The sequence below is a fragment of the Crocodylus siamensis genome, chromosome 5 (assembly GCF_052110815.1).
Source record: "Crocodylus siamensis isolate JL-2025a chromosome 5, ASM5211081v1, whole genome shotgun sequence".
Classification (NCBI taxonomy): domain Eukaryota; kingdom Metazoa; phylum Chordata; order Crocodylia; family Crocodylidae; genus Crocodylus; species Crocodylus siamensis.
In genome coordinates, this window is record NC_143399.1 from 11,036,261 (window position 1) to 11,064,245 (window position 27,985).

General features: G+C 47.6%; 2 protein-coding genes across 2 annotated transcripts; one reads left to right on the top strand and one right to left on the bottom strand.

Annotated features, from left to right (window-relative positions):
- Positions 1 to 1,002: 1,002 nt before the first annotated feature.
- TTC22 (tetratricopeptide repeat domain 22) lies at positions 1,003 to 12,950 on the bottom strand. The gene is made up of 7 exons (XM_090048481.1): positions 11,329 to 12,950; positions 9,069 to 9,124; positions 8,411 to 8,526; positions 7,594 to 7,712; positions 6,910 to 7,071; positions 3,852 to 4,004; positions 1,003 to 2,170 (listed from the first exon to the last, which is right to left on the bottom strand). Exons 1-7 carry the CDS (start codon positions 11,914 to 11,916, stop codon positions 1,640 to 1,642), a joined length of 1,725 nt encoding a protein of 574 aa, XP_089904607.1. The 5' UTR covers positions 11,917 to 12,950; the 3' UTR covers positions 1,003 to 1,639.
- A 180-nt stretch (positions 12,951 to 13,130) lies between these two features.
- CIMAP2 (ciliary microtubule associated protein 2) lies at positions 13,131 to 27,827 on the top strand. The gene is made up of 10 exons (XM_090048263.1): positions 13,131 to 13,258; positions 14,349 to 14,436; positions 15,040 to 15,144; positions 15,323 to 15,439; positions 16,170 to 16,307; positions 16,872 to 17,015; positions 17,541 to 17,705; positions 19,580 to 19,726; positions 21,817 to 21,944; positions 24,113 to 27,827. Exons 1-10 carry the CDS (start codon positions 13,209 to 13,211, stop codon positions 24,213 to 24,215), a joined length of 1,185 nt encoding a protein of 394 aa, XP_089904389.1. The 5' UTR covers positions 13,131 to 13,208; the 3' UTR covers positions 24,216 to 27,827.
- The last annotated feature ends 158 nt before the right edge of the window (positions 27,828 to 27,985 follow it).

Here is a 27,985-nt window from a genome sequence, read left to right on the forward strand (position 1 = left end):
GAAAATCACTTTGCTGAAAATGTTTACATTTTATGCCTGTAAATCGACAAAGCATTTGGTGGAGTGTTTGATAGCAAATGTATGCATAGGCACGATATGCATGTACCTGATTCAATGGATTTGGATTTCTGCAAAAGTTTTTTGAACATACTATTCCCTCTCCATCATCTGATTTGTTACAAATAGAAGAACTTTGCCCTTCAGATATATTTTTATGCACACCAGGGAAGAGAGAGAGAAGTTACCCTTCCCTCTTCCACTTGCCATGTATTCAGCCACTGATAGCAGGAGTGCTATATGGAAGTCAGATTTTTCTTTTCTATTCAGCACTGGCGAGGCTTCACTGGAGGAACTTGGCATTGAATTTCAAGAAAGAGATGGACAAAAAGGAAAGAACCCAGCAGACAGTAACTGAAGTAATTAGAGGTCTTGAAAAAAATGGCATATAAGGAAAGGTTGGAAGAATTGGAATAATCTACTTAAGAGAAGAATGAGGGGGGATCTGGTAGTCTTCAAATACATGAAGGGTATTTATAAAGAGGATGGTGAGCAACTTTCATATGATCATAGAAAAGTAATAGGATTACATTACAAGCAAGAGGATCATAAGAAAGAAGGACTGGAAAGGACCTCATGAGGTCACCTAAATCCAGCTCCCTGTTCAAAGCAGGATCATCCCCAACTAAACCATCCCACCCAAGTGTCTGTCCAATCTGCTCTTGAAAATTCCCAAAGATGGAGATTGCACAGTTTATCTGGGTAGCCTGTTCCAATGTCTGACCACTCTCAGAGTCAGAAAGTTCCTTCTAATTTCCAACCTAGGTTTCCTATACGTCCGTTTGAAGCCATTACTGCTAGTCTGGTCCCTTATGACCACAGAGAATAGCCCATCTCCATCTCCATCCTCTCTATCATCACTCTTTTGGTATTTTGAAGGCTGTTATCAAATGCCCCCTCCGCCCCAACCATCTCTTCTCTTCACCAGAACAAATAATGCAAGCTCTCTGAGCCGTTTGTCATAAGTCATGCTTTCCAGGACTCTAATAATTTTTGCCGCTCTCTGCTGGACACCTTCTACTCTGTCCCTTTCCTTCTTAAAGTGCAGGGCCCAAACTGGACACAAAACTCCAGGTAAGGCCTCAAAAAAGGCTGAATAGAGCAAAAGAATCACTTCTTTTAATTTGCAAACGACACTCCTGTTAACATAACCCAGTATGCTGCTGGCCTTTTTTGCAATGAGAGCACACTGTTAGCTTATACTTGGCTTCAGTTAGGTTGGATATCATGAAGACCTTTTGAAATATGAGGAGTGCCCAAGCTGAGACACCTGGGACCAGATTTCTAGAGGTGTTGAGGGCTCCCTACTCCAACTGCCCTCAGTAAATGGAGGCAACCATGGCCAAAGACCACTTTTACATATTTTTGCCTGGACCTCAGTTTCACTGTTTATCAGAGGTAGGAATGCTTGACCACCTCCACATATTGCTTGGAGACCCACGGGTGAAGCACACTACATCCAAGTTAAGTATTTAATGTTTGCCAACTCCTCCTTTTTCAAGGCCCTGGGGAATGGAAAATGTCCGGGTGGGCACTAAGAGGTGGCCATTGTGCTGCAGGGTCCAATGTCAACAGCAGCCATTCAAAAGGAGTTTGACCGCTCATTCAGTTTGCCCTTGTAAGAGTCCATCTGTATTGTCTCTAACAGCAGCTTCACCAGTTTCGTTTTCCCCCTGGCCACCATTGCTTTGGCGAGTTCAATCACCTCGGCCATGTGGTTTCGCCAGACCAGCCTCAGCTCCTGTTGGACACGCCGCTTCAGGTACTTCTCCTCGGCCTTCTTTACCCACAGCTCCACCTCCTGCATCAGCATCTCAGCATTCACCTGCTTCTGACCAAATAGCATGAGGAGCATCTCCATCAGGCACCGGAAGCTCTCTGTGTTAGCTGAGCCCACATCGTCCAGTTCTATTGCTCGCTTGAAGCACTTAATGGCATTTGACTCTTCATTTTTAAGCCTCAAGCATTTCCCTCGGAGCAGCTGTATTCCGGGTAACACATCCCCCAGGTCAAACTCCATGGCTTTAGAGAGGAATACCAGTGCGTTGTTCAGTGCGTTTTCATCCACTGGGAACAGCTCCTGCATGGCATCCACACCCATGTAATAATAGACCTATGAGGACAGAAGGCAAAATGGTAGTACTCCTTTACAGGGCAAACTGCAGAGACTTTTACAGTTACAGCCTGATGCCAAAAGGTCAAAACTGCATCTGGGCCTAGCAGCCCACTGGGCTGGTGTGATTCAGGCAGGACAGTTACTGTAGACAACTGCACAGGGGTGTTATATGACCAGCATCACACCTGGCTGCCTTTGACTACAAGCCCAGATGACAATGTATTCACCTACAGCTGGAGGCAGCCTTCAATGTGTACCCAGTGGATGGGTTGGTAGCAAGTTGGTGGAGCTGTAGCAAGGCACCTTAAAAGTGCTCTGCCACCAGAGGACCTGGAAGGACGTGGGCAGTGGGGGTCCGCAGGGCTCGGTCCTCGGGCCCGCACTGTTCAACATCTTCATCAGTGACTTGGATGAGGGGGTAGAAAGCACCCTGTTCAAGTTTGCTGATGACACTAAGATGTGGGGGGATGTGGGTGCACTAGAAGGGTGCAATAGGCTACAAGCTGACCTTGACAGGTTGCAACGGTGGGCGGATGAGAATAGGATGGGGTTTAACACTGATAAGTGCAAGGTGTTGCACATGGGGAGGAAGAACCGGCACCACACTTACAAGTTGGGGAACTCCCCTCTTGCCAGCACGGAGACGGAAAAGGATCTTGGAGTCGTCATTGACTCCACGATGAACATGGGCCGGCAGTGTGGGGAGGCAGTCAAGAAGGCCAACCGTACCCTGTCATGCATCCACAGATGCATCTCGAGCAGGTCCAGGGAGGTGATCCTCCCCCTCTATGCGGCACTGGTCAGGCCGCAGCTGGAGTACTGCGTCCAGTTCTGGGCGCCACACTTCAAGAGGGACGTGGACAATATGGAAAGAGTCCAGAGGAGGGCCACTCGTATGATCAGGGGTCAGCAGGGCAGGCCTTATGAGGAGAGGCTACGGGACCTGAACCTGTTTAGCCTCCACAAGAGAAGGTTAAGGGGGGACCTTGTGGCCTGCTACAAACTGGTCAGGGGGGATCAGCAGGTATTGGGGGAGTCCCTGTTCCCCCGTGCGCTGCCAGGAGTGACCAGGAATAACGGTCACAAACTGGCGGAGGGTAAGTTTAGATTAGATATTAGGAGGCGCTACTTCACAGTCAGGGTGGCTAGGGCCTGGAACCAGCTTCCAGGGGAAGTGGTGCAGGCTCCTAGCCTGGGGATTTTTAAAAGGAAGTTAGATGAGCACCTTGCCGGGGTCATCTGACCCCGGTGCTCTTTCCTGCTAAGGCAGGGGGTCGGACTAGATGATCTACCTAGGTCCCTTCCGACTCTAGCTACTATGAAACTATGAAACTATGAAACCACACCTTAGGCCACCTGGTATCATCAGTGATCACACTAAAATTTATTGCATCATTTGTGGGATCTGCCACATTGTCAGCCAGAGACTGACAGAGTACAGCACTGTCAGGGACCAGGGCCATTATACTGACACTGCACCCAGTCACTCTTTGACCACAACAGTTTTAACTTCCTCCATTTCCAGCACTTTCACTGTTGACTCAAAGAGTTGTAACAGAGCTCTACCTTCTGTTGCCCTTGTTTCTTTAAGTACCAAATGTAAAGAAGAAGACAAAGGTGCTGAAAGCAGGAGGCGTTGCCCTCCTTGGAAGAGGAGAGCACATGGGCATTTACTCACCTGGCCAATATCAAGGTATAGCTTCAGGCACGGGCACACCTGTACCACACTTTCCAGGTCCTTTTTAGCACTGGTGAGATGTTTCCTGTCTGGCATTCCTCCCAAACCCAACTTTGCACATTCCAGGTCTTGCAGATAGAGCTTAAGGTGGATCTAGCAATGAGGGGAAGCACAATAGCTCAGTTTGGGACATCTGCGTTTTCAGCTTTCTCCCACCTGACACTATATTTGGAGTTCCTGTAGTTTTTGGTGGGCTGATTTAAATTGTAATTATGTTAGGACAGAGACTTTGAACATGTCAGACCAGACCTGCCATTAGGGCAGGGGTGAACAAAATGTGGCCCATGGGCCAGACACGACCCACCAGGCCATTCTATCTGGCCCGCTAGGCCCCTAAAAATTGTACAAAATTAATAGTTATCTGCCCCTGGCTGCCTGTCATGTGGCCCTTGATGGCTTGCCAAAACTCAGTGAGTGGCCCTCCACCTGAAATAATTGCCCATCCCTGCATTAGGGTAAAGCAATGCAAATCCCTGTTACTTACACCAGCGGAGGAAACAGCTATTTTGCCATGAAGGTATCAAAGTGTCTAAAACAACATACTCCTAAAACCTGCCAGAAACATGTTTCAAATTTCCCTTTGCAGCAATCAGTGCCTATTAATCTGTGTATTTTAACTACTAAATAGGAACTGAAGGTAGCCTGCCCCTCAGTTGTATGTCCTTATCTGCCTTTATTTGTACTGCTTCTTGTCTTTGACTATGCAAAGAGTTTTGCCTCAGTAAGCGCTGCAGAAATGATCACTTTAGAGATTTCAGATTGAAGTCTGAGATACAAATTGGCTTTCAGGAACCTTTCTAATGCTACATTTTTCAGTTTCATGCCCACTGCTGAAGTTTGAGAGAAGCGCTTTTGAAGGACAGGTTTAGCCACATATTAAAGATAGCCAAGATAGGCTGAGAATGCCCTTCTATTGCAATTGATTTCTTAAGGCATCTTTACGTAAAAGTAATTAAGTGAGATTTCACTTTATGTTTATTTAAGGTTATCTTTGCAACTGATATTATTGGAAATATACAACACACAACAGTTCTGTTTACATGAGGTTAGAAAGTGTCATCAATGCCATTTTACAAATGGGAGAAACTGAGCCCTGGAGTGATGAAATGTGAAAGTTTTAAATGATCCTAAATGACTTAGGAGCCTAAAACTCATTACAAGTCAGTAGGAGTTAGGTACCTAAGTCACTTCCGTCGATGGGACTTGACCCCCATAAATCCCTTAGGACTCAAGTGGCTTGTCCATTGCTAAGTTGTTGGTGCCAAAGCCAAGATTTCAACCCACATCCCTTGACACATAACTGCCTTAGCTATAGTTCCCACAAGTCAGTGGAACATTGGTTCCATAGCTCTCCCCCAGGGCAGCTTAAAATGCAAAGGAGCATTTAATTGATTTCTCACATTACACCCCACACTGCTTAACTTTAAGCATATGTGTACTTGCACCTCATTCAACAAAGCACTTTAAGCATATGAATGACTCCATGATATGTACCTAGTGCAGCTGTGTCTGGGCAGAACAAGGGAGGCAAGGAAATGCATAACCCTTCCCCAACTGCTAAACCTCTTCAGCCAGTCAACAGCCTTTGAGTCAGTGCTGTTTTGTGTCCGAGTCAAACAGGGAGCGCAACTTGGAAAAATCAGCTGCCTGCAAGTGTGCAGCAGCTTCCACGAGTGTGCTCTGGGCTGGCCTAGTGCTCCAGCATGCTTGGCCTTGGCCAAACCACACCTAAACTTGTAACGCTTGCACTCGAGCAGAGGTTCTGAAGCGGGGGTACATGTACCCCCAAGGGGTATGTGAGATACATTTCATACATTGTCTAACACAGGTCGAAGGGCCTAAAAAATGCCTTGACAATTTGAAACTGCCGTCAAATGTGCACGTGTGTGGGATTACACGTAGTTTGACATAAAAATTAATTTCCCATTGAAAGGGGGTACGTGAAGTCTCACTCTGACACCAAGGGGTACGCTGACTGAAAAAGGTTCAGAACTGCTGCTCTAGAGGCAGCATGGGAATGCAAAGCCGGGTAGCTGTTCCTGCAGCCTGGAGATGCCGTGGCTGTTCCTGGTCGGCAAAGAGGCTATCTCCCCTTCTCTCTGCACAGTTAGCTATTGAAGTTCTCAGCTAGGTGGGAAGTGTGCAGCACTGTTTAGATAGGGCTCCTACTATACAGACAGTAGTGGGGTGGGTCCCCAGTGTTCTTCAACAGTGGCAAATGTGGCCTTGGCTTAACGCTCTTGTCTGAATAGCAGAGAGCAAGTCCTGAAGCAGGCAGTGTTTGTGTGCTGGCCCCTCAAGTGCACCTTCCCACTTTGTCTAGGAGGCAGTTCCAGCTCATCGCCTACTGCTCTGTGGTAGTGAGGCAATAGCTGTATGTGGTATTTCTGAAACAGCTCCACTTGAATCCGTGGGACAACTCACATACTTAACCATGTGCCCAAGTGCTTTGCTGTACTGGGGCCTTGCGTTCTAGTAGGAAATTTCTGACTCTGAGGGTGGTCAGACATTGGGACAGGCTACCTAGAGACATCCTGGAGTCTCCATTCTTGGAAGTTTTCAAGAGCAGGTTGGACAGATACTTGGCTGGGATGGTTTAGTCAGGGATGATCCTGCCTTGGGCAGGGGGCTAAACTCGATGACCTTGTGAGGTCCCTTCTAGGCCTACTTTTCTGTAATCCTAACCTGTAGGACAAGGTTGGATATTCCACTGGGCTTTCCTGGATTAGCTGCAAAGTCTGAGCCAGGTGCCAGAAGACGGAGGGCTGCATTGTTTTAGTGACTCCAGAAACAAAGTGGACATGGCCACCAAAGCCACAGTGCCTGCAGTGCAAATTCCTGTAACTCTGGAAAGTTTAGTGTCACCTCAAACTTTGTGCAGATGATGCGGTGGCTAAAAACATCGCCCCGGCTCAGACCATGGCAGAAAGTGGAGCTGCTCTGTGCAGATTGCAGCATTTGCATTTGGACATATTGATTTCAGCGGTGAGTGACCTACCTTGGCCCGTGTGCAGTATGCCTGCCAGTTGAGCTCTGGATCTTGATCAACATCTAGTGCCATGTTGCAGATCCCCATGGCCATTTCTTGCTTGCCCCTGAAGTGGAAGATCTTTGCCAGACGGTTTAGTGTGGCCGGATTGTCTTTTGCTATTTCTATCGCCTTCGAAAAACAGAGAAAGCAAAACACATTGCCATGGGTGACTTGCCATCTTGTGCACTGAGCCAAAAAACACTTTTCATTGCACTGGACAATCTGCCTTATGCACCAGCACAGCTACTTGTTGAAGCAGACGAAAATGTAAGGTGTCCGAGAAATGCCTGGCCTAAGCCTTTTCCCATCCCAGCAACTGTAGCGCTGGAACAAACCAGCCTCTGGGGGCTTGTGTCCATCTGAGGTTACTGGGCAGCACTAGGTAGCGGCCTCATTCCCTTCACTGAAGCTAAGCTGGTTTACACCAGCTGGAAGCTGTCCTGCATGTTGACAGCAATCCTGCTTGCATAGGTAGTACTGAGATCTTTAAGCTGTGCTGGCCCTCCCTGTGTTGCGAGCTGCCTCCGAGTAGGGGGAATGGAGGGAAGGGGGGAGGGAAGGGGAGTGATGGGAAAGGCAGGATAGAGGTGAGTGGGAAGGTGAGGGCAGCAGGGGCTTCCCAACGCTTGATGTTTACGTGGTGGCACTGACCTTGCCAAAGCAGTCGAGAGGATCGGCCCCAGAGTAGCCACAGTCATGGATACCCATGGGAGTGGTTGAAAAGGTTTCTTTCTTTTCCAGCAGCATCCCGAGGTAGCACCAGGCCAGAGCTAGGAAAGCAGCATTCAGAGCAGGTTAGTGGTGGAGCCGCTTCATGTTCAAACCTTCCCACCCTGAGCAGCCACGCTGAAGAGGAGATTCCAGTTTGGAAACAGGTCTTGGCTGAGGAGCCTTGGCAGAGAGACGTTATTTCCAGCAAGCTCAGCATTTATGGGACATGTTTGACTGGGAAGATGGCAGCCCACAGTGCTGTGTTAATCCACACGTAGAGTGACTCTGGCTTCCCCCACTCTGCCCTACCCTTCAGCTCCCAGCCTGCCCTGGATCCTGACAGAGGAGGAGGGGAAGTGATTGCTCTCACAGCTGATCCACTTCGGGGATCCTTTGGAATTAGCAACTGATCCACTGGGTTTTTTTTCAAGAAAATACTTCCATGGCTCCTGCAGAGCAGGGCCATCAATTCGGTTCCCACGGGCTTTCCTGATATCCATGACTTTGGGTCTCAGTTGGTAAGGGACCAAGGACATGACTAAGTACATAACCAGGCCCTAATCCCTTCAGTGACATGTAGCACCCTGCTGATCCAGGCCCTGAGCAGAGACCAGGGATGGGACTCAGAGAGGCTCAGCACTCCTGAAAAAAAGTCCCCATTGATGCTGGTGGCAGGTGGGCTTGAAAGCCAGGAGGTCTAGGAGGCATTTCTTATGAGGAGCTCTGGAGTTTGCCTACAACAAGCAGGTTCCCCTACCTCGGCAGTGAGAACTGGGGGACTTGATGACTTGTCGAAGCAAGCCCATGGTCCTGTTGTAGGCAGGCAGCCTCTTCTGCTCGTCGTTCTCCTGGTTCATCAGGATCCCATCTCGCCTGTCACAAGAGTGCCAGAGTGGTCTCAGTTGCTCTTCTAGATGCCCAACCCCCTGTACCCAACATGACTGCTTCCCTTACCAGCTAGTGGCTGGGTGGCTCAGTGCTGAGCTATGTTTTGGTGGCCTGTGCTTCAGTAGGCTGTTGCCTAGTAGCTCGCATGCATTAATTAGGCTTTGCAGTTACACAGTCCCTTGCAGCCAAGGCTGGCAAATGTGGGTACTGTTGTCATAATTTTTCCTACGTTGCAGTTTCACGTCCCTCCTCCTAACTTGCCTGAATCAGATTCCCCCCCTGAGCCAGACTGGGATTTTTGAACACCCTTTCTACAGCTCCAGAAGAAGCAAACTCCCCCCAAAGACCACCAAAAAAAATTTCAAAAAACAAGCATCTGACCCCAGCAGTCTTTCCTGCCCAAGTGCAGGGGGGCTGAACCTGATGATCTTGTGAGGTCCCTTCCAGCCCCTAACATCTATGAATCTATGAATGTGCCATGTTTGGTGAGGTTATTCCAGCTCAGGGCCAGGTACTCCGTACCTTACCTGATGTACAGGGTGGCCATGGTGAAGTACCAGCTTCTTTTCTCCTCTAAAGGGATCTGAAATGGGGAAAGGTTGGGAGGAAATACAGTGTTAACACCTGAACATCATCTGAAAGAGACAAGTGGCCTACAAGAAGAAAAGATGGTCATGGGGGCCTACAAGAAGAAAAGATGGCCATGGGGAAGAAGGACACGTGCTCTGCCTGGGCAAACACTTTGTATTCAGTACTATGAGACCCTGGGCCGGATCCTCAGCTTCTTGTAGCTCCACTGAAGCTCCCTGAGCTTTTTAACCAAGGCAAAACTTGACACAAAGGCTCCCTCCTAACCAGACATGACCCCTTGCACAGCCCTTCCCCTGATCGTGCTGTGCAAACATCTTCCCCTTCACACTGCTCTGCAGGTCCCGCAGTGGATGCTTTCATCTACCAGTCCCATAGCATGTCACGGACATGGATGAACTAACCCTGGGCATCCTTGGAGGTCTTGTCAGCAGGTGACTACTTCAGTCTAGTGGCTTGAGCTGTGACTGGTAGTCAGATTTGGCTTCTGACCCAGCCGACGCCTTGCTGGGTGGGTCAGGGCACAACTCTCTCTCACATTAATGCTGGTTCAGGCTTTGAGCCCTATAAAACAGAGGAAAATTGCTTCATAAACCTAATGCACTAAGCAGTCCTTTTTAAAGAAGGAGAAGCTGACAGTAGTTTTGTCGCTTGTCCAAGTTAGTGGCAGACTCGGAAATAGGATCCAGGAGTTTCTGGTTGCGTCACATCCAGGCCTCTGTGCTACCAAGTAGAAGATACCCCCTCCCCTGCAAGCAGCTTTCCTCCTTGACACACTGACTTCTCATTTTTCTTTATTCTGAGGCCAGGCTAAACCACTCTTGCCACAGGGTGCATGATTTGCTACCACGACTGTTCCACGCAGGTACGGTCTGTAACAAAATAAGTCTGTGTCCTGTCTTGTTCTTGGGTTCACTACCACGTTTAAACCAAGGTGAGTAGCTCCCTCGCGCTCTGGCAGCCACAGGGAGATCAGGTTTGGCAGGTGCTTTGTGGTGGATCCCTTTCACTCTCCCTAGAGCAATGGTTCTCAACCTGTGGGTCATCTCCCAAAAGCGGGTCGCAAATAGATGAAAGAGTCGTGAACAAACTTTAAAATTGGATCAAACTTTAAAAAGAGATTCTTTAAAGAAGAAAAACATGGGAAACCATAGCTTTTCCCTTGCAGGCTGGCTCAGTTCCAGCCTGCAAGGGGCTGCTTAGGGCCCCCCATACCTTTCTCCCCCCCACCCCACATACTAGAGAGCTGAGACCTGGTGGTCGGGGCAATGGGTCAAGAGTGAGGGGCACCAGCAGGGCCAGGGGGCTAAGCTATTTACTGGGTCAGGACTGGCCATTGGTGTGTACCAATGGGTCCTGGTACAATAAAGGTTGAGAACCACTGCCCTAGAGGATGCATTCAATTGGGAGTTGCATAAGACAGAGCACTGGGTGATTGGGGAAAGGGCCTCTCCCAAGACAGATTGATTTCTTTTGGGTTTTCCTCCAGGAGACACCTTTAGTGGGATGATTTACCTCAAGCATGGGCTTGGCCAGCAGAACTCAGTCCTGTTAGAGTCCTGAAAGAAAATCAACAGACCTTTTGGCTGACCTGATGCTCCTGGTTCTGCGGCTGCCTTAGGGGCATCCCCCCTGCCTTGCACGCTCTCACAATAAATAAAACTGCCTCTCAACCCAAGTGCTTCACCTGAGCAAACTGACTTCCATACCAGTCACCTGCTTTTTATGAGCCCTTGTAGGGCCACCATGCTCCGAGTATGCAGGACACACCTTTGTTTGAACAGCTAGAAAAGATACGGCTGGAATCAAAAACCACCCTCAGTCCTGATTACCTGAGACAAGAGCCAGTGAAAAGGATGTTTCAGTTTTCCATCCGCTGCAGAATTGTGCAGAACCTGCTCACCTGTGCATCGTCTTACTGGCTTGCAGGATTCAGCTCACTCAGATTCCCCATTTGAAATGACCCAACACTGGGGAGGGTGGAAAGCCAACAGAGAAGCAATTCCCAGAGCTTCTCCCTGGTGTAAATGCTGTCTGAGCATAACGTTTGCCTTCCCAATCATACAAGACATCAGCCAGGAGCTGGTAATTTAGTGCATACAGCATCAAACACTTTACTGCTCTGCCCAAAGAACCTACGGCCATACCAGGCAAACACGACGAGCGACACTAAACAGCAAGCTGCACGTGATTACTGACCTGCTGCCCGTAAGTCAGAGCCTTGTCATACAGCAGGATGCCAGAGGTCAGTTTCTGTATCCTGTCTTCATCACTGACGAGCCCCACATCGAAGGCATAGGCATAGCCCTGCTCTGCCAAGCAGCGGGCTGCTCTCAGACTGGCATCCCCCTGGCACGCATCTTTGGAGGCCAGGCCCATGAGGTGGGAGAGTTTCTCAGCGCATTCTGCCTCTTCTTCCTCACTGCTTAGCCGGTCGTACACATAAGCCAGGTTGGCCCAGGCGTTAAGATTGCCAGGGTCCTCCTGGGTGATGCCGAGGAAAATCTCCTTGGCTGACTCTGTCTCCTCCAGGTGGAAAGAGAAGACCCCAAGGAGGTTCCTGATGGCGTACCGCAAGGTGCCAGCCTCAAACTCCAGCTCAGATATGAGGCTCTCTTTCTTGAGCTTCATATCTCTTTCCCTCAAATTCACAGAGGAGCTGGGCTCAAAGTTCAGGTTCATGTCTAGGTGGAAGTGACCGGGAAGATACTCCAGGTCATTGAGAAGCGTGTCTATATCCACCTCCGATTCCTCCGTGCTTTCCACGGCGAGTGCTGATGGGTCCATCCCGAAGCAGCGCTCCCGTCCTTCCCAACCTTTTCTTCTCAGAGCCAATTTCCCTGTCTGTTGACCTGCTATTCTGGTTTAGCTGATTCACAGGCAGCCTGGGAGGAGTCCTGCCTGGGAGAGGCAGTGCAGGACGCTTGCTATTCCCCGTGTGCCTGCTTGTTCAGCGCTGTCCTGCGGCCCAGCAAATCACAGGATGCCAAGACGGAAAAGTCTCGCTGGGTCTGTAGTAGCTCCCCCTGTGCACGCCGTGGGGATCAGTCGGCCAAAGGTTGCCTTGTATTTCTCTCCCTGTCGCAAAATGTCTTTGAAAATAAACAGGTTGAGTCCAAATTTCACTTCAAACACTGTCCACGCTGATCGCCACTAGCCAGGTGCAGCTGAGGGCTGCGAGTTCTGGATGCACGTGGTCTTCGGCAGCCACTGTGAAGAGGGAGTAGAGAAGGGGCTGGTCTGCGCTCACACGGTTCCTCCCAGGGCTTCTGCAGCCGCCTAGAAGAGGGCGTCAGCACCGCAGGCAACGGAGCAGCGGCCTAACTCAGCCGCTTGGTGTGGACGAGTGGACCGTGACTTGCCACTCAGTGGGGTGCAAGTGGCATCAGGACTGGCTCCTCCATGGGAATGCAAGAGTGAAGAGTATCCTAATGCTGTCCCCCGCCGTGGTGAGGCCAACTGGAGTCACAGAAAAAGTAGAAGCTCTGTACCCTTGCAGCGCGGCTAAGGGGTGACCCACCGCACATCTGTTCAGATGGGCAGAGGTACCCGAGCCTGCCAACACAGCTGGAAAACTCTTACAAAAACAGGGCCTAAAACGTGCTCAGGAATAAGGGTTTGGTCCCAATCCAGACTCTGGATTCTGGCTGTCGGCCGGGATCTCCGCTTTGGAGCAACGTGGATCAGAAGGGACGGGACAGGGACAGTGTCGAGGTTCAGTCTGAGGAGCTCCTATTAATGATGCTGCTTTGGCTTTCCCATGTTCAGAGCGACAGCGTTGCCCACCAAGGCGTATCTTGGCTTTCAGATCCTGGGCACAAGGCGAAGTGTGGGACGGAAGTGGGGATCAAAGCCACCACGTCCCTCCCCTCCTCCGGAGGCAGGGCATAACGTGAGCTTTGACTGCCCTTTGACCCGGGAGCCCACGCCCTGCCCCCGGTAAGGTGCTCTGAAGCTCCGCCCCCTTCAGACACAAGGGAACAAAAGGGCGGGGAGCGTCTGTCTGCGGTTGTCACGGCAGCAGAGTTCCAGAGCAGCTGGGAGCCTCGGACACGGGTCTGTGGGCCAGAGAAGGGGGCATGGCATCAAAGGGCTTCACAGGTGCCCCCTTTGGGACTCAAGCAGCCAGGTAAGAGCCACCCATAGGAGGCTGCAGGGGGAAAGGTTTGGTCCGGCCACCGGCTGGGATTTCTCGAGTCGGGGAGCACTGGGGAAGGGGGCTGGGCTCAGCCACAAACACGTTCTAACTTGTGTGGACGGCACGCATGCACATTCTTGCATACGAAGGCAACAAGGACACGTTCGTGGTTTCTCGCATGCTTGAGTCACGTGCACAGCCAGCCCTCGGAGTCGTGCATGCCCTCGTCATGCCTATGCCATTCGCCTGCCTGCGTGTCCGTGCAGCTATGTACCAGCGGTGAAGCTGCGACAATCCAAATGGAGGAGAAAATACACCTGCCTAAAAAACACCTGGCAGAATTCGTCCAATGAGATGCTTTGAAAAATGCCTCCCCGGGAATGCACAATGATGGAGTGTCCCTGAGAGGGAAGAGATGTTGGCTGGCTTGCACATTGTTGTGCCACCACAACAGTGTCTTGAAGGTACAGTATTGGGGAACTATCCTCCGAATGCCTCTGCATCAGCTAGTTCAGGTCCCTCATGCTGTGAGAAATCCCTTGCCTTCAGAACTAAGCCCTGAGTAATCCTGCTACATTTCGCAGGGCTCACGACAAGCTTAAAATGTTGTTAAGCACCTGTGTTGTTGAAAGATAAGGCCAGAAGTCCAATAACAAAGGCTTGCTATATAATAAACACTGATGTTGATGAGACTCTTTCCACTGACTTGAATGGGCAACACATCAAGCCCTATGTACTTGCAAGGGCAGGCTCCAGGTTTGTGATGTTAGTCCTGCTTTGCTTTGCATTGACTCAGAACACGCAGGGTGTGTCTACATGTTCATTAATGCACTTTTGCTACTGCGCATTAAGTTTAGTATATGAGGTACTACATAAAGGGGCATTAGGCTGCCCTACTGCACAGTAGCAAAAGTGAATGCTTTTTTTAGTGACACTTAGAATAGTTTACTGAGCATTATTGTGCATAAGCGCTTTAGTACAGTTTTTTATGTGCTGCTTTAGTATGCAGTAAAATAATCTACTGCACCTTAAAGCGCATGTGTAGATGCACCAACAGTGTACTTACATTATCCTATCCTAGGTTTTGTGGACCATTGACTTACTCAAAGAATAAGAGACCTAGCACCCATGCACAGAAGCCCAATGGCAAAACGGTGTCTTCAGATGTGGTGAGTCTTTTGCTGTATTATGTACAAAGGACCTTATTATTTAAGGCTGGGATAAAAGACTGAGCAGCAGACCTGCTCTAGACAGGTACAGCTGTAGAAAATCTTCTTCCAGAGTTCAGCTGCCAAGAAAAGTCTGTGTGGCCCTATTCTATTGATATAATGGTCTCCCTGAATCCAACTGACCCGCTGTCCCTGAGATGGGCCCGATCCTGTTTGCACTGAAGCTCTGCAGATTTCCATGATTGGGCCCTATCTAATATATCAGCCTTTTCGCTTCCTTTTCCTCCAAGTGTATCGTATCAGCTAGATTTGAGCTACTGGAAACTCCTTCAAAGCTCAAGGAAACCTAAGAAAGACCCACAACTGGGGTAAACTGTCACTGCCCTGTTGACCTCAAGTACATGCTCTCTCTCCTGCCCTGCAAACACTTCTTGAATGTGAATTTGTAAATGCTATGATAAGACAGTTAAGGGTCTGATCTCTCCATATAAAACTAGCATCTGTCAATGGAAAAAAAACAGAAAGCATTTATTTCAGGGCATAAACCTAGGAAGAGACTCCTCTAGGATCACCCAAACATGTTTTTTCTGCTCTGCATTTCAGGGGAAGACTTTGAGTTCCAACTGGGCGAAAATGCAGGAAGCAGCACGTCTTTCCCAAATCCCCCATTTCCAATTTAAGGAGATATGGAAGAAAACCAAATACCTGGTGAGACTTTGGTTTGACGCTACCTCACTATTACTGACCAGACATCTGACCGTGTCTGGGGGTCAATCTTTGGATTGTTCACTGTGACAGTATTGATCAAAAAGAGGAGCTGTGCTGGGCCTGGCTCTGGGGAGCTCAAAAACCTGGTTTAATACTTTATAATCCCTTTCTCACTTAGAAAGACAGACTGGGACCAGGAACTTACAACATCAAGGATTTCCTGCAAGAGACCCGGCCTTCAAGTACTAGAGGTGTATGTGACACCAGAGAAGAGAGGTTTAAAGACACCATTAGGGTACGGACTGGCTTCAAGCAATAGAGATACTGTGGTAACTTAGTAAGACAGGGAGGTAATATGATGCAGAGGAGACATAGTAGGGCAAGATAATGGGATGTATGTCTACTTCACAGTTGCAGCAGCAATGACTGAAAGTATAGTGTGGATGTACCTGAGCCAGCTTTAAATGAACTACTTTGGGTACCAGTCTGGCCATGGCAGCATAGGTTATTTTTCCTGCTTGCTGGGTGGATTCTACAGTATGTGCTGAGCTCTGTGCCATTGCAACTATCCTGCCACCAGAGCTCAAGCTAGCTCAGATATGTCTGTATGAGCTGCAGTCCCTGTATATCCACAGGTGGAGCTCCCACCAGGCTGGAGCCAGCTCTGTCCTGGAGCAGGGTCTTCCATGTTCCTTACTGGGAGTAGCTGTAGGTCAGTGGGACCAGACTGCACTGCCTTTGTGTAGATGAGCCCCACAAGGAACCTTACCTACCCCTAGGGAGCTATGCACCTCTGCAGTCCCTGGGCTCACAGCACAGCCAGTGTGTCTCCCATACAAGTGCTCATGGTAGCAGCAAGGCTGTACTTTTTATTGTGTGCTGGGCTGTTAGGACCTGTGTGATGAAGTCTGACAATGAATCAGTTCTTCTGCTATGCTCCAAAGTCTGTCTGGCTCTAGGTCAGAAATGACATTGCTATTTGTTTAATCAAATTCCCTCTCTCTCTCTGCATTTCCCCCCTGCAGGATTGCTACCCCGGCCCAGGAACTTACGGCAGGAATGGAAACCCTTATGCCCTGATAGAGGAGAAGGAAACATTTTCTGCAAAATCTCAAGGGATCATGGACAGCAGAACTGCAAAATGCGTCTTCCCTTCCACAGCAGTGAGTTTGGGTTACTCATTTCCCATTCAGACCCTGGACAGACTTGTGCGAAGGCTGTTGTCTTCGGTTTGACAACGGGAAACAAAGGGAAGGCGCCATATTCGAGGCAACCCCTCCTGTACTTAGCTGCCATGTTTCTATACAGAAGGCAGCTGTTACTTCATCCCTTGCATCTTTAAAGGGCCAGGATGGGGACAGAGTTTATGTCCCTAGAGGGGTACCAAGTGCTGCATTTTCACTACTACGCTGCCTGAGGTTTGTGTGCTCCCTGCTGCAGGGCAGCAGGCTTGCACCAGAGGAAGGAAACTCAAAGGAAAGACAAAGGAAAGAGTTCACCTGACAGTTTCCTGAAGGCTCTGGGATTTGGGATTTCCTAGATTTGGGAAGGAGAAGGAATGCCAAACCTGGAGCTTACCTGTCAGGACAGCAGCTCCAGTGGGCCCCCTCATGGCCTGGGTCCTTCAGGAGCTGTGCTGCCTTGCAAAAGGATTGACACTCCATTTCTTGTTCACCAACACCATGATAATATCACCATTAAGGTCTATTTTTTCTCTACTATTTTAGGGAAGCGGTTTGGGACCAGGCACCTACAATCTCAAAAACAGCATAGATGAGCTGCTGAAACGTGTGGTCAGTAAACGAGGTCCATATGACACCTTCTCTGGAGACAGGTCAAAGCCAGTTATCTCTGGGCATTATGCTGTTGAGGTAGGCATCCCCATCCCACTGATATGCAATGGTGATGTCTGCTCATTGATACAGTGAAACCTCCTCCCAGATTGTTATTAGAAAAAGGCTGCTGCTAGGTTAACTACCTTTTTTATTTTAAGTAGCCCTTGCCATTGCACTGAGGGTCTTAGATGATTAACATTCAGTGCCTGACCCTCCATGGGGATACATTAGTTCAGCTCCATTTATGTCAATGCAGCTACATCAAGTTGCCCTAGAATCTAGCTGTGACATACCAACCATTTAAAGGGTAAAGCTTTAAAGGCTTATGATATATTTAAGGCTTTATCAGACATCAGCAACTTTGTGGTAACTGCCCACCTGCATGCTCTTACCCAGTGGTAAGTGAAAGCCAACCTGTGACAGTTTAGCTCCACTTGGGAGTTGGATCAGATCTCACCAGCAGATGTTGCGGTTGATCCCAGGGGCCATGGGGTCTACTCAGACAGCCACGTCACACGTTCTCTTCCAGCAATGAACATTTCTTTTCCTTTGCTTCTCTAGAAAAAACTTTATGAGCCAGGTGCCAGCAATCCCAAGAGCTTTGTGGAGGAGCTGGAGACAAAGAACAATAAGAAGAAAGGTGCTTTCAGCACGCTTGCACGAAACCCAGGCTGCCCCACGGAGCGAATCTTCTGGGCTACACTCAGCCAATGTCCACGGGACACGGTGGGTGATGCCCTGTCCTTTTCCTCTCCTTTCCCTTGAGTAAATGATGGTGCTTGGTGCAAATACACAACGGGGAAGCCAAAGGGAAAGGCCAGAAAACCATGTCTACTTGATTCTGAACTCTTGCAAGCTGTGCTGCTCAGTGCAGCTGCCTTGCTCTGTATGGTGCCAGACATGGGCTCATTAGCCTGGGTCTGCAAATAGATTGGTCACTTGGAAGCTGGAGTCAAGTTAGAAAACCATGGGGGGAAGGGGAACAAGCATCAGAGTAGCAGTGGGAAAGTGATTAGGCCTGCACCTGGTAATGTTCTCTTCCTCCATTTAATTGCATAACATAGTACCAGAGTAAGTATTCCCTGGGTACGTCCAGGGAATACTTACAGAGGCCAGGGAGCGTAGACATGATGTGGCTATGGCAGCACAGACCTCACTGGAGTTGTAAAACCCACCTAAGAAAGCAGGGCAATGCTGAGGTGCCTGTCCTGACTCCCTGCTACGCCACATGCAGTACTAACAGGGCTGGAGCTAGCTACTTTAAACACAGTTGGGTTTGCCTACACCAGCTGCGGTCACAGCAGTGACTAAGCAGCCTGTGCCAATCTTCCCTCGGAGTATAAGTAACTCCTGGGTGCATATTGGCTGCCTACAAATGAACGCAAACAGCTGAATGCATTTGGCAGAACATAACACTCATACAGGTAACCCTGTGTTGGCTCGCTCACCTGAAAAGCCTCTGGATTAAAATAATTGCCTCCATTTGCTCAGCCAAACATGGTGAACAAATTGCTTCTCACATGGTATCATCAATCACAAGTTATTGGAGAATAAAGCCTGCTAATTGGGATTGACGTTTTGAAGCCTCTGGATGCTGGTATCTAGCCCTGCTCTCTACTTTGCTTGGAACTGTATGTGTTCAGTGATGTTACGATGCATTTCGAGTGATCCCATCCCAGTCAGAAAAGCAATGAACAATACACTGAATTTCAAACATAAGTGAAAACCCTCAGAGACTGAAACAAATTCTTAAAGTTACATACACAGCATTAAATGCTTTGCAAAATAATTTTGGTAATTCTAGTAATCATGGGTCTCACTTGATCTGGTCTCCCTGTGATTTTAGATCAAGTCTACTCAGGTTATGTGGGAAAGGGTAGTATGACAGACTTATCCTGGGCTCTGATGGTCAAGCAGTTCTTTCCTGTCAATCATCATCCAGGCTCCTGTAACTGGAGTCTAGCTAATGATTTTGTTGATGCACGAGGAGTATAAACCTTGCCACTGTCCTGCAGCTGTGCAGCCCTGTCTGCAGGGCTAATGGGATTAAAGAAAAGCTAACAATTTACACCAGCTACTAACATCAGAAAATATGACTCTGAATTCATACAGGGAAAAGAATGGCTGAATAAGGAGGTTTGAATTGTTTTTTTCCTGTAGTCATTTTTATAAACCCAGCTGCACTGCAAAGCTCCCTTTGCATTTGGTGGGAGCAGGAGCAGGTTTGTACTATGTTGCATGTAACTAGAAGTGGGTATTCATGCTGCGGAGTGGTGGATCATTGTGCTGAATTCTAACTGGAAACGTAGGGCCAGTGGCTTCGTGGATCTCCAGTGTTTCTGGGGCGCTTACTCCCATGGGTGCAATGAGTTTACTTCCTGACCTGTATCTCTAGCAAAGAACTGTTTCTCAGCTCTGTGGCTACCAGAAGAATTCAACGTCATCACTGATTCAGCCAGGTAATTAAGCAGACGTCTAAGGCTAAGCATTTGAGTGAGATACTTGCACATGAACCATGCTGAAATAAAACCTAAATGAATCTTCCTGACTCTGTGCAGCTGTCACTACTTTGCATTGTAACTTGTCGCACTTTATTGTAGTATGCTGCAGGGCCAGGCTCCTATGATCCCAAGCCCATTGAGAGATCAGACTACGATAATCAACCTCCATTTTTGTCATCTGCAAAAAGATTTGACAGGAGATCATGCCGTCTCTTTTTTGCAAACTCCGTGAGTAGAAAAAGACTGGTAAGACATATCGAGGCATGAAAATTCCCAGGCTCTCGGTTCTTTCCATGACAATCTCATGCCTCTTACTGACATCTCAACTTAAGAAGGGGATTCTTGGAAACCCAAATGTAATACTGTTCTGCTTGCTTATGGGGTAGCAGAAGCAGCAGTGGAACGCTGCCTCCCTCAGCCTGGTCCAAAGACCTTTGAGTTTGATGGAAGGAGCCCCATTGGCACTGATCTCTTTCCCTTCCCCTTGAGTCACATAGTGTCAATCTATGGCGTGCCTAATGCTACTCGTCTGCAGTGGCAGGTGATGACCTGTCTGAAAACTTTTCCCCACAAAAGGGCAGTTTCAACTCTGCCTTGTATACATTAGCTCAAGAGTTATTGGAGTCCTGTTTATTACTTCAAATGATCCACTCTCTGTTTTCCACAGCATGACTGGAAACAGACCCGAGTGGAACTGTGTGTGTAGGAGAGCGTGTACAGTTACATATGGTGGGAGGACACAAGAGGTTCATGTTTGGTGTCTTAATGGGATAGCGGGTACTCTGGTAGGAGTGCTCTCTGCCAAAACGTATTGCATTTCCTCTTAACTCTGATTACTCCATGGAGGAGTGAGGATGGGAAAAGATAGTCTTCAGCTGCAGTTACTGGTTCTGTTTTCTGTCAGTTCAAAATGTTGTGTCCTGCTCTCCCTATGGGAACATTATGTGGGTGTAGGGTACAAGCTGCCGGCTTCAGAGGTGGGTGCATTTCAGATAGTATGTAAGACTGGCTGTCTAAAGAGGAAGTTCAAAACTTTCCGTTCCATAGGCTCATTTGCTAACAAGGGTCCTTAATATATACCTGTTGGCAGTGGAGCCCCCAAATCCTGATAGAGCTAGAGGCAAAATGTCTAAGTTTTCAACACTGTGAAGTCCCAGGGTTAGTGGAAACTAAACAGCAGTAATTTTTTTTGTCAAGGGAACAGTTCCTTAGGGTAGTTTCTACTTATTCTGGGATAAAGCAGACACACAAAACAATTATTACAGATCAGCTAGTATATGGTAGGCCCCCCTTCTTAATTCAGTATTACTGTTCTGTATGTCAGATCAGCATCCCCTTCTGCCATTATTGGTGTAGGCATTATGCTGCTTTATGTCAGACAAGGGATTCACCTCAGTCTCTTTTAGCAAAAAATCCTTTTCCCTCAGTTCTGCTTTGTAATAGCTTGTTACTGGCCTCCCCCAAGTGGTTGCATTTCAGTGGTGGTTTAAATTAAATGATAGAATTGAATTCTTTGGGTGCAAAGCACTATTTCTTTATAACCAATAAAGTCACATTCTGGGCGCATCTACTTGTGCCCCTGACTGCATTTGGTACCACACAGTCCCAGCAGCGCAGTTATTTTTTAGATGCTATGGTGACATAATGTCTCGTGTAGACGTGTCCACTGTTACTGAAAAAACACCATTTCCTCTGGCTGCAGCATATTGAAGGGGTGGTATAAGGACTGGAGTCCTTTCCTTACTGCCCTTATAGCATCTATATTAATCTTCTCTGATTTCCCATGGTGAACTAAAACAAAATCTAAAGGGCTCAAAGATGCCACAAAAAGCTTTAATTTGAAATAACCCACCTTGGGAAGTGACAAGGAACAGACTTCCATGCCATTTCCCTCCTTTATGCAGCTGAGCAGGGAACAGACAACTTGAAAGAGGTCAAGGATGAAGACTGCTGTATAATTGATGGGAGCACTCTGCAGATTAAATTTCCGTGGCAAAGTTTCTGTAAAGCTGAACTCAACTAGTTAGCTGTAGGCAGTAGGGAAATCACATTACAGCAAGGGAATTAATCATCTCAGCTTCCTACAGGGTAACTATCCCTGTAGGATCTGACTGTGATGGTTCATTGTAAGGGCTCCAAACCTGAATCAAGGTCCCAGGTTCTTAACTTCCTCATTCTCAAGTGTAGTCCTTGTTTTTGTTAAAACAATTGATTTTTTTTGAACGTATGCCCTGATCCTGTTCCCCTTTAAGTCATTAGCTGACCTCCCATTTGCTCCATCAGTGTATAACTGCCCCATAAGTAAAAGAGGAATACGTTTGACTTTCTCATTTCAGAATCCTGTCGGTGTTGGCCGCTATGACATCACAAAACAAGAAAAAAGTGCTCGGAAGACATACCGTTCGCTTTACCTGTGTGATACGCAACGCTACCTGAATGACCTGGAACGGGATGCGTGTTTTTTGTAAGTGAAATGTATCTTCACGGGCTGCTTGAAGTTAGTGATGTTTTAACACTGGCACATAGTAAAGCCTCTAATTCTTGCCAGTGGCCAGGAGACCTACTGCAGGTTACTGACTCTTCAGGTGATAGCCTACATTCTGGAAAGATACTCTTGAGTTAAAGCACAGGACTGGGATTCAGGGGATCTGAGTTAATGACTAAACACATTAAGATGGTTAGATGCTGAGACACAACAGCAACTGGATCTTTTAATGTGATCATTACTGTTAATAAAATACATGATTCTGATAAATTACAGTGATGAGTTTAGAGAGAAATACAAGGTCAGCCTAGTGCAAACTAAGCAGCATTGGCCAGCAGACAGTTTGCTGGAGTAGGAATCAGAACATGCAAGTTCTCTTCCTAGTTTTGTTGCAGCATTGCTAGGTAACCCCAAACGAGTCTTTTTACCTCCCAGTGCCTCAGTTTCCCATCTCTAAAATGGCAATAGTCATAGCGTGTAGATGAAACAAGAGGCGTGTGTGCATGACACTTTAAAGTGGGCTAAATGCTTTTGTACTGCTTTAATGCTGTAAGTGTTTGCGTGCCTCAGTGGCGTATTGCGCATTAATTCCAGCTGCTGTAGGAAATTTGGCAGCTAAATGTGCCTTAAATAACTTGGGGTGAAACTCCTGAAAGGAGTTTTAGTTTGCTGCCCTACAGCCAAGGAGTGAAGCTTTTTTTTTTTAAGAAATTTTTCGTGTTCCAAGCCAAGTCAGCCAAATTGTGTCCAAATCCTTGAGTCGGTCCAGAACCATAACTGGCCCTACAACCGGCAAACATCCTCCACCCCCACCAGGGGCTTCAGATATTTCCAAAGTCTTTTGGTGGACATCCTATGTGCAGGCCCAAGCCCAGAGGCTTGGGGTTCAGATGACCTCAAGTTTCACCTGGCCTCAGCCATATGGCCAGAGGAGCAAGCTAGGGAGGAGCCTCCCATTTCCATAAAGTTGGCTTTAACCCCCAGCACCTCGGTGGGTACTAAACCATGCCAGAAGAACAATTATCCCTCGGAGGCTTGAGGAAAAACTGCCTTCTTGGACCCAGATACATGGTGTTTCCTCTGCCAGGACCCAGGAGTCTGGGTGTCTGTTGCTGCCCGCTTCATGCCTGGTAGTGGCCGGGGAAAACAGGTTCTGCCCAAGAAAAGCAGCGAGCCTGATCTCCCGCTCCCAAGCCTACCTGCCTGTCTGAACTGTGCGGGGGCCTGGTGCTTCCCTCCATGGCTGCAGTGCCCCCCAGGACCACCCAAGCCGGGTGCCTGCGGGCAGGTGCCACCCGGTGGAGGCCTCTGCTGCTGTGGAGGGAAGCACCAGGTCCCAACCTGCCCAGCCCAGGGACCACTCCACCTGCCGGCAGCTTGCCCTCCGCTCCCCGCCAGAGAGACAGGTAAGTCAGCAGGGTGTATGCATGACACGGGGGTTTAAATCAGCCCTAAACTGAAGCAGTGTTGTTTTTTTTTAAACCTACCGCTTCAAATTAAGCCCCCCGTTTCATCTACACATGCCCAGTGATGCTTACTGCCTCTGTAAATCGCTTTGACATCACTGGAAGAAAAGCACTACATAACATACTGGTATTATCATCAGTTATGACTGTTTACTATAGCTTTCTGCTCGTTCATCTTTCCTCAGGACTAAGGATTAGAAAAATTCTATTACAGGTCTGAATAAAAGTCTAGCATAGCTCTGTCAAAATGATTTCTACTTCTCTGTCTTGATCTCTGGATAATTATTAGGCCCTTGTCTTTGCCAGGGTTGCAGGGTTGTAACAGAGGGCAACATTTGGTGGCTGCAGGTGGAATTCAGCTAGGAAATCTTTTGTCGATATAGTATCCATAACAGAATGCAGTTTTCATATTATCACAACTTTGTGAGCCCTACCATGCCAGTACTAATAAAAACAGGCACCTGTGACTGAATACAAATGCATTAGGCAGAATGTCACACTGAAATAATACTTACCCAGAACTCACTTTTCAGGACAGTGTTGCATTTTAAAGTTAACAATCAAGTATTACTGCAGCCAAGCTCGGGGTTTCTTTTTCTTAACACTAATTAGGACAGAACTAAGTAATATAGTCACTAATTTGTGTCATCTTATTTTATTTTGTCTTTTCCTCCTTTCCAGAGAGCGAATCAAGCCTGTTAGTAAAAGCTATTGGCACAATTTAGCTTCTGCTTCCAGTGAGCCAGATCGGTCTGCACAAGCTGCTGATTCTTCTGTAAATTAAGTCCATGCTGGAAAGCAAATATCCGTGGATAAATTATTAGAGAGATAAGTTATAAGACAACTGCATACAGATCAAGAGATTGTAAAATGACCTCCAGTTTTTCTCTGTCCTAAAATCCATTTTGAGCTGCCAGCTACCTTCCATTGCCAATCAGTACTGAGTGATCTTCACCTTGGTTTGGGACAAAATGACACAATTTACAGCAGGGGCATTTAGTAGAATGTTACTTAGGCATGCTTCCTTCAAAGGAAGGTTTGCCATGCAAAGCTCATTCAACATTAATATTCCCTTTTTCATCAGTGATTCAAAGAAGGGCATGTGTGCCTTGTTTCCACCATAGATGGTCTATGTATTGCAGTTGACAGCTCTTGTTCTCAAACTAAACAACAGAAGGGATAAAAGCCAGTCCTACCAGGACCTAATGCTACAAAAACTAGGCACGTTTTGAACATTGCATTGATTGAAAACGGTGAGCCCTCTGGTGGCCAAAACCTCAGTATTTTGGTGATATTCCCCAGAATCTGTTCACCTCTGATTGTCTGCACTGTAATCACAGCTGTGACTGCATCTTGCACTAAATAAGCTTTAGATGCACTAAATAAGCTTTAAATTTTAGCTAGGACAGGAGCTACCAGAATTGTATTTACTCAAGTGTTTCAGGCAGCTTTTTACAGTGTGCATTGAGCTAAGTGCTACTCCAGCTCCACTTCTAGCAGTACCTGTGCTTGGGAAGGTTCACACAAGGTGTAGGGACAGCAGCAATTGCTGTGGAGACATACCTTTAAATGGGTAAATACAGTCACATTATAGTTCAAAAAGTAATGAGTGAAAATCCTTTATAATCTATTTTATCAGTAATGCAGATTTGCACAGTGAGCCTACAGTAATATACAGCAGTCTTTATACAACACAAGTAAATATACCATTCTTTCACTACGTTTGTTTTTTCTAGTAATTCTATACGTGAAATTAGTGCCACAGAGAGACAGTCACAGAGCATGGCAAGTTCAGGACTAGGAACAGAAACCAAGACAAACCTCACAACTTCGAGTAAGTCTATGCAGTTTTGCAATTGCTGCTCATGCACCCATGCCAAAAGTGAGCCAGCACAGCTACTGCTGGCAACTCAGCAGGAGAGCTGCGTGGGTCTTCAAACCAGTCCTTGGGCGAGTTCTGCTGCTGTGGCTGAGCCACAGCTGTACCACTCCAATTACCTAAGATAGGTTAACAAAACCCTCATTACCTGATCAGGACAGCCATGTTAGAAGAGCATCAACAACCAAATTGCTAGCACTAACGTGCAATTTCTCCAGTTCTAGACTTCTGGATATGGCTTATCAATCACAGTTGTAGGGGAGAAACTAGCATCATCAATGGGAACATTATGAATCTGGTAGAAAGGTAAACCTACAAGTGGTGAAAGACGCGATATGGAAAGACGCGAAACCCATCCTGTTCTCATTCACCCACCCCTGTAACCTGGACAGGCAGAAAAGGATCTTTGAGTCATTATTGATGCCAAAATGAACATGGGCCGGCAGTGGGGGGACGCATTCAGGAAGGCCAACTGCACCTTGTCATGCATCCACAGAAGCATCTCAAGCAGGTCCAAGGAGGTGATCCTCCCTCTTTGTGTGACACTGGTCAGGCCGCAGCTGGAGTACTGCGTCCAGGTCTGGGCGCCGCACTTCAAGAGGGATGTGGACAACATGGAGAGGGTCCAGAGGAGGCCACTCGCATGATCAGGGGACAGCAGGGCAGGCCCTACGAGGAGAGGCTACGGGCCCTGAACCTGTTCAGCCTCCACAAGAGAAGGCCGAGGGGGATCTAGTGGCCTGTTACAAGCTAGTGAGAGGGGACCAGCAGGCACTGGGGGAGTCCCTGTTCCCCCGAGCACTACCAGGAGTGACTAGAAATAATGGTCACAAGCTGGCAGAGGGCAGATTCAGGCTAGACATCAGGAGGCGCTACTTCATTGTCAGGGCGGCTAGGATCTGGAACCAACTTCCAAGCGAAGTGGTGCTGGCTCCTACCCTGGGGGTCTTTAAAAGGAGGCTAGATGAACACCTTGCTGGGGTCACTTGACCCCAGTACTCTTTCTTACCATGGCAGGGGGTCGGACTTGATCTGCTCAGGTCCCTTCCGACCCTAACAACTATGAAACTATGTTATGGGAAGATACTGGAGAAATGTAGAAAGTATAAAAGACAGCAATAAAGATATATAATCTGGACTAGTTAATCTTTGCAGGCTCTATTAATAATGCTCCTACCTGACCGAGATAATTTTAGTTGTAATTAGATGTTAGATGAGCCTGATTAAATATGTGAATCAGTCTACAATTAGCCTTTGGTGGGATAAGCAACTGAATGCAACTAAAAATATGGTCAGTGAAAGAAATACAGATTGTTATAATACAATGAGTAGGTGGGAAAAAGGAGGTCCCTGGTGGAGCAAAATGAAGATGTCTGGATTGGTGGGCATGTGTAACCTAGAGAAATGCAGCAGGGGTAACAAAAGGAACCAGTCACATGGAAAAGGACTTGGATTGTTCATAGGAATTTAGGACTGGAAGGGAATTTCTCAGTCACTGGGTCCAGTCCCCTGCTACTATAAACAAATCACATTTATATAATTGCTTTCATAAACTAGTTAAATTTCAGGTTACTCAGCCAGCAGCTAGCAAATTCAGGTGAGTGTAGAAACATGTAAGACTTGTTCCTCTAGCAGGAAAATCCTAATCTAGGGAATCAGTGTGACAGCTACATGCCAAAAAGATTTAGGTTTGCAGAAAAAAGCCATGGCAGCCCTCAGCCTAGTTTTAATGCTGAAATAAAATTGTATGGAAGATATACATTTAAAACATGACATATGACAAGGCATCAATCATGTAGAGCAAACTTGCCTCACTATGGTGGCATAGATGAGAGACAAATGGAAAGCCCTGTGATCTGACATTACCAGGATCCACTCCTAGTTGCCATGCTGCAGTAGAACACATGGATCTTGAATTGGCTTTTTCAGTCATCGCTTGACTCTCAAATGACTTCCCTACTTATTTGAAGCATGTCACCCTTGTATTAAGGGACTGATAACAGCGCATTTAAAATACAATAAAATAAAATACAAAATACAGCACTTGATGTACTCAATTTACAATGATAGTCATAGTAACACAGAAAACTGTTCTGGAATGGGGTGCCCAACCTCTGGTCTGTAGGCCAGATCCAGCCTGTGGCACCATGCCATCTGCAGGGCTCCCCATGGGTCAAAAAATTTGGTGACAGGAGTGGTGGCAGAGCTTGAGCCCAGCATGCAGGGCTGGGCTGGTGCCAGGCTCCAGGATCCAGTATCAGAGTGGGGAGTTGGGAGGGGGTAGTGCTGGACCCCCAGGACCCAGTCCCAGTGGGATGTGACACCAGCCTACTAGGGCCTGATCTGGCCTCTGGACAGGCTCTGAGTCACTCATCTGACTCATGGGGCCAAAATGTTGAGTACCACTGTTCTAGGAGAAAGTGGTTAAGGGGAAAGGATAAGGACAAGGAGAAAAGCTTCATGGTTGAGATTACTAAGAAAAGCATGAAGCTACTTGAATCAATACTTACCAAGGTAACAAAGAATGAATTGAGCCCTGATCCTGCAAGCTGCTCTACATGGCTAGACTGTCTCACCAGGATGAAACCCAACTGACTTCAGTGGAGCTGAAAACAACTTCTTTCTGGGTGCTACTTTCCAGGTACGCTCTGCTCTGTGATGCTCAGGTTTTAACC

Bases quoted from the DNA above. Each gene is read 5' to 3' on its own strand.
- TTC22 (XM_090048481.1), bottom strand. From the start codon at position 11,916: ATGGACCCATCAGCACTCGCCGTGGAAAGCACGGAGGAATCGGAGGTG. The intron at 9,125-11,328 runs GTCAGTAATCAC...TCCCCATTTCAG, and splicing joins CTCTGACTTACGGGCAGCAG to ATCCCTTTAGAGGAGAAAAG. The intron at 7,713-8,410 runs GTAGGGGAACCT...CTGCTTTCCTAG, and splicing joins CCCCAGTTCTCACTGCCGAG to CTCTGGCCTGGTGCTACCTC.
- CIMAP2 (XM_090048263.1), top strand. From the start codon at position 13,209: ATGGCATCAAAGGGCTTCACAGGTGCCCCCTTTGGGACTCAAGCAGCC. The intron at 14,437-15,039 runs GTGAGTCTTTTG...TCTGCATTTCAG, and splicing joins AAACGGTGTCTTCAGATGTG to GGGAAGACTTTGAGTTCCAA. The intron at 16,308-16,871 runs GTGAGTTTGGGT...CTACTATTTTAG, and splicing joins GCGTCTTCCCTTCCACAGCA to GGAAGCGGTTTGGGACCAGG.